The sequence below is a fragment of the Porites lutea genome, chromosome 12, assembly GCF_958299795.1.
Source record: "Porites lutea chromosome 12, jaPorLute2.1, whole genome shotgun sequence".
Classification (NCBI taxonomy): domain Eukaryota; kingdom Metazoa; phylum Cnidaria; class Anthozoa; order Scleractinia; family Poritidae; genus Porites; species Porites lutea.
This window is the reverse complement of record NC_133212.1, coordinates 17563755-17573289: the sequence shown is the minus strand read 5'-3', so window position 1 is coordinate 17573289 and position 9535 is coordinate 17563755. Positions and strand designations below refer to the sequence as shown.

The 9535-nt window shown below is 39.2% G+C and overlaps 2 protein-coding genes across 2 annotated transcripts in view; one reads left to right on the top strand and one right to left on the bottom strand.

The window, feature by feature from the left end:
* Positions 1-1618, bottom strand: part of LOC140921694 (uncharacterized) — a 3615-nt gene extending 1997 nt beyond the window's left edge. Inside the window, exons 1-4 of the mRNA XM_073371704.1 lie at positions 1484-1618; positions 1228-1291; positions 921-1043; positions 106-526 (exon numbers count right to left, since the gene is read on the bottom strand). Of these exons, the coding sequence (XP_073227805.1) occupies positions 106-526; positions 921-1043; positions 1228-1291; positions 1484-1526 (651 nt within the window). The 5' untranslated portion in view covers positions 1527-1618. The remainder of the gene's footprint in view (positions 1-105; positions 527-920; positions 1044-1227; positions 1292-1483) is intronic.
* A 2361-nt stretch (positions 1619-3979) lies between these two features.
* On the top strand, positions 3980-9429 carry LOC140921237 (adiponectin receptor protein 2-like). Its single transcript, XM_073371216.1, has 5 exons — positions 3980-4239; positions 5814-6447; positions 6648-6835; positions 7989-8182; positions 9113-9429. Exons 2-5 carry the CDS (start codon positions 5876-5878, stop codon positions 9227-9229), a joined length of 1071 nt encoding a protein of 356 aa, XP_073227317.1. The 5' UTR covers positions 3980-4239; positions 5814-5875; the 3' UTR covers positions 9230-9429.
* The last annotated feature ends 106 nt before the right edge of the window (positions 9430-9535 follow it).

Sequence of the window (9535 nt, the reverse complement as noted above, 5' to 3'; positions counted from 1 at the left end):
AGCACTAAAACTATTTTCTTACAGGTGTATTCCTCTACTAAAATGGTGGGAATTGGGAATTTTTGAGGAGCGAGCTGTGCCACCATACATCCACATTGTACTTACTTCTATGATCTTTTCCAGGGACTGCCTCAAGCCTCTGTCTGTCAGATCCTTGCCATGGGGAAGGCCTCTGTGTTTGTAGGATGCAGGATTTTTTAAGTAGCCACACCAGTTGCCACAGGAAGAATGGTCACCATATGCATGGGGCACAATAGACTTCAGACCATTTCGTACACCTTCTTCATCATCCTTATTCTGCTTTAGTGCGTAACCGAAGCATCGCTGGAAATACCGTATCACCATATCTGTCAGGCTTTTGTTTTGGGTCTTGATGCTGTATAGTGAGCTACCAAAGGATCTTTTAGCATGGACTACATCTGACCATTTTTCAACCTCATGCTCAACATTTTGCCTCACTTTGCTTATGGTGGACGAATCATCATCCCCAACAAGAACAGATACAACTGCATTTTTTTCTCCACAACTGTTAAGTAGAGTAAAACCACAAAATTAACATTTTGTGTCTTAAAAAATGAGGGCATTCAAACTACACCTATACATTATCTTAAAGCATTTTGTTTCCTGCATTTTCAACATACTCATATTCAAAAATAAAAGTGCATTTTCATGTTTACTTTATTGTCAAATTTTCAATCATTATTACCAAGGGTGCAAGGTACTGTAAGACTTTCCACTGTTCATGGTTAAAGTGTCATCACTGTAAAACTGATATCATAAGAACAGATTCCACAAGTCTCTCTTTGCAGCAATAAAACTGTGAATTTAACATTTTAACAACTATTATTATTATTATTATTGTTATTGTTACTATTATTATTATTTTTTATTTTTATCATTGCATATCGGTTAGTAATTACCTTTTGACTAGATCAACACAAACATCAGCTTCCATAGCTTTTGACGAGCCGTCCCAGTTGAGCCTGCAGTCGTGTATGCGAGGCTTTTTTGACTGTCTGCTAGCAGCTTCACATGTTGCACACCTTTACAAAAGACATTATGAGTAAAGGTCCTGGGTAACACTTTCAATAGGAGGCAAATATGAGTGTTATCATGTGTTGAATAATTTTTTACTTTTTGTGGTCAAATTGCAAAAAAAAAACTTTGCTCTTGTTGTTTACAATGAGGTCCTAGTAGACAAAATATATGTATATACATTATAATTACCTTTTTGACCTTGAACCATAGCAAATCACCTTGCCAGTTTTTAGGCCAACCATAGAGCCAACACCTAGTGGTGAAAATAAGGATATATTTTATTTATTTATTTCTCATTAATTTAATTAACTTTGACTATTGGCCAGGACACGAAAACTGTCAGTAAGCTAAAGAACAATCCGGAGAAAAAATAGCAGCATTCTATGAAAATGCATATCCAAATGCACCCTTTTCAATTCTTTCAGATGTAGAATTTACAGTGTACCTGTCAGGCTGTTGTGGGCTTTTCCCCTTTTTTGCCATCCCATGTCATATGACGCTCCTATCGCCACATTTTCCTTTTCACTATCGTCTTTCCACAGGTTTCTTTCGCTTTCTAAATTTTCCAGGCATGATTCCTTTGCCAACTTTTCAATTTGCGGCCCTACTTCCCTCTCTCGAGCCTTTAGCGTGGACTCTCCAACTGATGGTACATTGATACATGACAACAACTCGTTTACCTATGGACCTATGCCTGCGTGTAGCATCCCTATAAATACGTCGATTCAACTTATTAAAAAAATGGCTAGATGTTAAATGGATGCTTTAATTGTGGAAAACAATATTTTTAACAACATTAAAAGTAAACAAACCTGCAGCGAGCTTCGTGTTTACATCAAATATCGGTCTCCCTCGCGTTGTTCCGGTGCTACGGTGGGTCTTATTTGTTCGACAGATATTTGTCTCTCCACACTCGGAATTCGAACAGCATATGTAGAGTAGTGATCCCTGCCCAGACAGTGTTTCTTTTATGCAGTCAGAGAGCCGTAGAGCTGCCCCACAGGCTTCACAGCCCCCATCCAAAGCCTCAGCGAGGACATTTAATTCTACAACTCGACGGCCGCGAAGTGAAAATTCACTGCGGACTTCCGGATCAGGCACATTTTTTTCATTTTTTTCTTTTTCGATCCCTGACCATGAAGCTGTCAGCCGATTTGCGGCATTCTTATTACGAATGAAAGCTTTAGCTCCGCAAAAGCGGCCCTTGTTTGTTCTTCTCGCGTTAGCGGGAAGAACTGCCGCCATCTTGGATGTCGCAATGTTATGCGCAGAAGAGGTTGCGCAGTGCAAAACAAGGGAATCACCTTAAAGGGTTAAATAAAACTTAGGCTTCCGCACTCTTGACATTGAATGCACAGGAGTAAATAACCTCAAGTTTTCCCACTGACAGGTGTTTTAATCGTTCGCGGTGATGCATCAATTGTTTACATTAATTTTGTGGTTTCTCGTTTGTAATGCCCTTGGCCGTGCAAAATGACCAACTCGACCTTAAGCTTTATTTAATAACTAACCTTCTGTGTCGAATTTATGTTTAAATTTAACCCTACTGTGCAAAACCTGGTATACCAAAAGACCACCCGTAGCATTCGTTACACACATATTTTTATTTTATTTTCAGCCTACGTTTTGGCGCCTTATCGGGAAATGGTACACCCGGCGTAGAACTGTACGCAGGTTTCCCTGACGCCGGATCTAAGTACATTTAATTGATGAATGCTTAAGCTCTTAAAAGCTAAGCGCAAAGGATAAAAGAATGTAAACAAACGAGTTATGACAATCGATATCACATATGACTTTATCTTATTATAATTTTCACCCGAGCACAGAGCCCTTGTAATCCTAAAATAATACTATCCAGCAATTTCTCCTTAATAGCATATTGTTTATTCAGCGCTTATTTTTTCAAACATAAATGTTGTCATAAATATTCTTTAAAAAAGGTAAAACTGTCCTTATTTCTTCCGTGTTAAAACGTTTCCATTCGTCACCTAAGAGACTCTGTTATTTTGTCAATCATCAAACCGATCTTTACTGGTGCGAATAAATTAAAAACGAACACGAGAAACGAAAACGAGGATATCATTTCGCTCCCATTTTACGATATTCATACTAAATTGCACGCAAATTGTACAGTAACTTTTTATGGGTAAATTGTTAGACTGTTAAAGAAGATCCTCAATATTACAGGCACCCAAGGGCAACGCTTTCCGATTATAAAACGAGGTAGGCATAGTACAGTGGAAACTTCAGTGAAACCTCAATAGAACGAACCTCTGTAACGAAGTCCTCAGTATAACGAACGATTTTCTTTACTCCAATAATTGCCAAATATTTTAAAAGAACCTTGAACCTTGCGAATCCCTTGGCCCTTTGTTATATCGAGGTTTCACGTGTATATATGGACGTTCATAATTTCTTGTTTCGACGTGTACTTCCAGCAGAACTTCGAGGTACATCAGTACCTTCGTGTCGAAATTGAAAGGTGTCTTCACTAATTACACTCTTGGTCTCAGCGAACAGCAAGAAAGTGTGAGGCAATTAACGCGAGGCTTAAGTTATTTCATAAATTAAAAATAAAACTATTCTTCCCTTTAAGGAGAGATATCTAAGCTCAAAAAGTGAAGCCAAGAACATTAAAATACATTTCGGAGCAATATGAGCATAATTCAGCGCTAAAATACTCTCAGTCAAGATAATTCTCAGGATGGGAACCTTCGACATGTTAAATCAAGTCCTGGCCTCATATAGTATTGTATCCAATATTTTGTGTTAATTGAACACAAAGCATGTACAAACACAAAAGAAAAACGTGGAGTTTAACACGAGGCCCCTTCCAAAACGTCGGTTTTAGATTTCCTTGCACTCACTAAGACAAAACGCCGGTTTTCAATCTATTCAACTTCATTATTACTTCATGCTACATGTGTACATCAGGCAAAAAATGAAATTTCGACAACACCACGCGATGGAAGTTGCTCATATTGCATTAATAATGGTGTCTGGCGTCATTTTGAATATTTAATAAGCTTTTGGTCAAATACTGTTTTCAATACCATGCACCGAATAGCTTAAGGCGCAGGCGAACTGACTCCAATAAAAAGCTAATTTTAACATGCTGGGTTTGAGTGGACAACAAACAGTTGTATCGTCAGACATCCAGTGTAGAGCACAGATGAATCAAAGCGAAAGATCTTCACAATGGTGAGTCTAATGTAACGAACTGTGGGCTTCCACTAAATCCGCAAATATAGTTTACACGTTGAAGCACGCAGGTTTACAGTATTCACATCTATGAATGAGAACATAAGATCGCACGGAGAAAACGTAAACTTTTTACGTTTACCACGCGCTATTATCTTTGATCTGCTTGCTGTTCCTCAACACCTGACATTAAGTTTTTCCGGGATGAAAATGCGTTTACTTCCTTACGGCCTTTGTTTCGCTCTAACAATAAGAATATTCATAGAACTGGGTCAGATGTCTTTAATGATTCATTACTACCGGCAGAGTCGAATAAATTCCAGTGGACTGAATCGAAACGTCCCAGGTCTGTTACTCTAATTAGCCTAAGAAAGTACCAACTTCTCTTAAACTGTGTCTCTGTGGCCATCCTGGCTTAAAACAGTTTAACACATTTCAGAGGTACGCAGGTGAAGAAATTTGGACATCGGACAAAAGGAACGGGACTCCCAGGTACCACCGAGTAAGTTCCGTTAGAACCGTAGAATTTTTACCCAAACACGCACTGGCAATTGGCTCGCGTTTCTAATGCATTCGTTGTTATCATATCCTCGAGCACGATACGAAACTATTAACTATATTTTGGTGCAAAAATAAAATAGTTTAGCAGGATATTTCTAAAAGTATAATCAAATCAAATCAAACCAAACAACTGGCGAATATGGTAGGCTGTAGGGTCAACAAGAAAAAATTCCAAATGAATAGATAAAATGTATTATCGTTATCATGACGGATAATTATTGACCAAAAGGTTTTACAAGAACCATTGTTTAATTCACTTGTTTCGATAAAATCAAAGAAATGGCCCAATACGACAATTATAAAGCTGCCTGTAACGGTCACGACTTTGAGGGTTCAGAACGCAGTATATAGTATGTAGCAGTATATAGCAACTATTCAGTTGTTTAAACAGGTATGAATAACAATATAACACTGCAAATTAGAGGTAACAAATTAAACAATTAAATTAATATTTTTAATGTGAGATATTACCAATTCCGACTAAACATTCAGCTCTTCAAACTTCCTGAAAACCACGTAAAGACTAAATGCAGAACGTTTACTTTCACTATACAGGTCCCATCTTTATAAAGAGTTTGTACTGTATTGGGAAATATTTCAGGCTGCTCATCCCGCAGAATAGTCTAGATAACGACAGAGCTTTCATGAAAAAGGGAACTTAAAAATACAAAAATCAAGATGAAATTCCAGAAAATGATATTCGCTATGTAATTCATAAACCCAAGCGTGGAACGATGAAAAGACTAAAACAAACTGTTATTAGAAAAAAAAACATACGTATATCTAAAATGTGAAAATCGACTTTTATTCAAGAATTAATAATTTAATGCGCCACTTTCAAGCCAGAGGGGAGTGTTCACATAAGCACTCTGCGAGTACGGTACTAAGTGTGAGCATAGCCCTTGAGCACAGCCGTGGTGATGACAAAACGATCGAAAAGGATCTAGGTGGGGCTCCGCACGCGAGCTCCGAAATTATCAATTATTAATTGCGGTAATTTTTGTTCCTCAAAGGCTGAATCGTCCACGTTATAAACTTAATGTATCTGTGAGCTCGTGCTGATGAGGGGAACGCAATGACAGGTCAAGAAATGCACGACACTGTTTGCAAGGCTAAAGCTAGTGAACTAGAAATGCAAGATTTAGTCCACATGTCTGACACGTGCAAGGCTGAATCAAATCACGAGATAATCGTGCGTGACGCGTGCGACAAACACAGTGTGCAAGAAAGTAAAGACTGTATGGACAGTTTGACAGCTGGAGGGGACAAAGTTCGGATAAAGCCTCAAGCAAAATGGCACCTTCTATCTCGTTTAGAACTTCCTGATTGGTTACGTGGTAATCCCTTTTTATCGCACTACCATAGACCTCCTATGCCGTCTTTTGGATTTTGTTTTAAAAGCATATTTAAGGTACATACAGAAACTGGAAATATATGGACGCATTTGGTTGGATTTATAGCCTTTGTTTGCATCGCACTGTACATGTTTCTTCGACCAATTTCCGCTTCCAGTCCATTTCCCAAAGACTGGCAGGAAAAGTTGGTGTTTGGAATTTTTTTCGCTTGCGGTATTATATGTCTCGGTTTTTCATGGATTTTTCACACTGTTCATTGTCACTCTAAGACAGTGTCGACGATTTTTCGCAGGTAGGTAATAATTCTATGAAAAAACATTTGCTCCTTTGAAGGATGGGGTTGATAGAAAATAGAGGGCTCTTCCTTGTAATTTGTTGAAGGACACATTTTGCGATCCAAGGACCAGGGAAGAGTAGAGAGGAGAAGTGTGACGTCACGTTACCATGGTAGACTTGATGACTTTACTTTGTATCATCTGATTTCATCAACAGCCTTGACTATGCTGGTATCGTAGTGTTCATCATGGGTTCATTCATCCCTCCACTTTATTACGCGTTCTACTGCTCGAGGATTCTAAAGATTGTTTACATGTCCCTGACCTGTTCTCTCGGTGTTATGTGTATTATTGTTTCATTGTGGGGCAAGTTCAAGAAATCTAAGTATCGAATATTTAGAGCAGGTAAGTGGAATTGTTACAAGGAAGCCAAAAAGCACCTGAAAGGGTAGGTGGACAATTAGCATATTTTGTTTGGCAAAGAATTTGTTTTCCCAGCCTTCTACTGAATAAGAATAAACTAGACTTACCTCGATGCAAGATCTTTTTTTCTTGGACTGTTTGCAGATTTTTTCTTAAAAATCATTGTGCCCTTCCTCAAAAGTAAAATGTTTCTCTCCTTAAGTTAAGTATGGATTTGTGGATTTCTTTGCAATTGTTACAAGACTAGTTTATTGTTGGAAGTAAACTAACAAATTTGCAACGGGAGCTCCGCTTTTAGCCTCGGATAAATCTATATAGTAGAAGGAAGTCAAAAGGAACCTAAGTCCTCTCTAACCAAGTGGGGTCAAGTCTGAGTGTGTGTAACATTTTCTCTAATGCGGACAAGTTCAATTTGAACCTCAGCTCCAAACAAATGTCAGTGCAAGTAAGTTAACAGGAGGAGGTCAACAACTTGCAAACATTACGAATCAAAAAAGCACTAATTACGCTTAGTCTTTACAGTCCATGAAATCACGGCTTAACTGACCGATGAGTTAAATAGCATTTTTACCAAGACCCAAGCTGAAGCAATCGGTGCATATCCACTTTCGAGAAAACCATTCCAAAGTGACTGCGTGCCTTCAAAAAGACCTCGCTCCCCTATGGTCTCTGGAGCTCGGTAAGGCCCGTTTCAGACGTCGCTCCACTGATGGGTCTAACCTAACTAATCAGTTAAGTACGGCAAAGAGCGCCGTCTGAATCAATTTGGTACGGCAGTTTTAGTTAGGTGCCGCAAAAGTTCGAAAGTCTGTCGCACTTTTGTCGAACTTAACTTAGCCTCGACACACGGTGCGCCGTCTGAACCAGGCCTAACATAATAAAAGGACAACAGGGTAGTACTCCTATAGTATTTTAGGTCTTCGTAGATATTAAGTTGAGGCGGCATAACGCTCTCCAGAGGTATTGTAAGTCCGATGGATAGTGATCGACTCTATATAATACAAACAGCGACACACATGAGTATTCATCCTTAAATCTACAAGTAGGGTTTGGTGACAAAAGAGAAGTACAGTACATGATGAGCTAAACGGAAAGAAATATTTGGAGTCCAACTACGTAAACTATCTGATTTCAGGTCTGTTGATTGCCTTCGGTTGGTCAGGTGTTATTCCTGCTATCCACCTTGTGTCAACGTATGAAGCCACTCTTGTCATGCGTCAAGTGGCGGTGGAATGGATAATTTTGATGTCCTTCTTGTACACTGCCAGTGCTGTCACTTATGCGACGAGGATTCCAGAGAGGTTCTTTCCCGGAAAATGTGATATATGGGTAAGCTATTTTTACAACGTTGAGAAATTTCAATCTTAAAAGCAAAGAACTGATTACCGAATAAATGTTCTGTTAGCTTCCTTTTTCTAAAAGTCAATACCCAAAATAACGTTGTTCATAGAAGGTAAATTTAACAGTTCCCAGAACTGATAAACTTGTGTTCCTCGAAGTGCCCCCACCCCTGTCTCAACTATAAACTGAAGGCACTTTTAGAGCGAATTGTAAGTTGGAATGTTGGTAATTGAGGAGAAGGGAAAACAGGGCTACCAGGATAAAAACCTAACAGAACGGAGATGAGAACAACCACAACGCCTGGACTCGAACCCAGGTCAGATTGGTGGGAGGCCTGTGCTTTCGCCACAGGTAGCCCAAGCTCAATATGAGAGCCCTGAACAACATTATCCTAAATTATAAGACGTTGTATGGAGAAATGTTCTTTGCTCACTAAATTAGCAAAATGAACATTGAACATCGCTTTGAAGCTTACCTTTAGAGTCTTCTTGTTTTTCTTTGTATTCTGACTGCATTTCAGACCTCCTAGGCACTGTTTAAGGCCTTTTTTTGAGCGACAGTTTTTCACCCAGATGACAGTAGAGAGAAGAGCAACGTCTTAAAATTTCTTGCTGTATGAATAATTAATTAGCTAAGTAGGATAATGTTATTCAGGGCTCTCATAGTGAGCTTGGGCTACCTGTGCTTTCACCACTGCACCACCTTTACACTCCAAAACCGCGTTAAGTTGAGTAGACCCCTAAATACACGCTCATAAGTCGCCGTTTGCCAGCCAAAACGCTTTCGTTTTTCTTCCACAAAGCCCAGAGGACTGTCTTGACCTCCACTGCCCTTTAGACTTGTGAAAACAAACTTGATCACAATTAATAAAATAAGTCATTCTATCAAATAGACGTTTCTTCTGTTCCATTCCTTTAGTTCCAAAGCCATCAAATCTTCCATGTGCTGGTGGTGATCGCAGCCTTTGTTCATTTATACGGCATTTGTCAAATGGCGTATTATAGGTTTGACCAGGGATCGAGTTGTGCAAACTGACTTAACTCGCGTGAGAAGGTCACCAATTTCAGCTGTTAAATGACACGCATGGATGTGCACACCAAGACTTTGCCTTGAGGGTTAAGAAAACCATTTGACTTTATCTGCCTGTTTACATTATGGTGCCTCAGATGGCGGCCACTTTAGTGACGTCACAGGTCTTCAGCAGAGCCATGCCTCAATAGAGCGTTTTCACTCACGTGGCCTGCATCTATATATGCATATGCATATGCATTATTGCAACAAAAGGAAGCGTTTACATAAGAAGAGATTCTACTCCCACAAGACTGGTTTGGGCCACCAACA

Excerpts from the sequence above, each read along its gene's own strand:
- LOC140921237 (XM_073371216.1), top strand. The coding sequence starts at position 5,876 with ATGACAGGTCAAGAAATGCACGACACTGTTTGCAAGGCTAAAGCTAGT. Across the intron at positions 6,448-6,647 it reads GTGTCGACGATTTTTCGCAG|CCTTGACTATGCTGGTATCG; the intron begins GTAGGTAATAAT and ends TTTCATCAACAG. Across the intron at positions 6,836-7,988 it reads GTATCGAATATTTAGAGCAG|GTCTGTTGATTGCCTTCGGT; the intron begins GTAAGTGGAATT and ends ATCTGATTTCAG.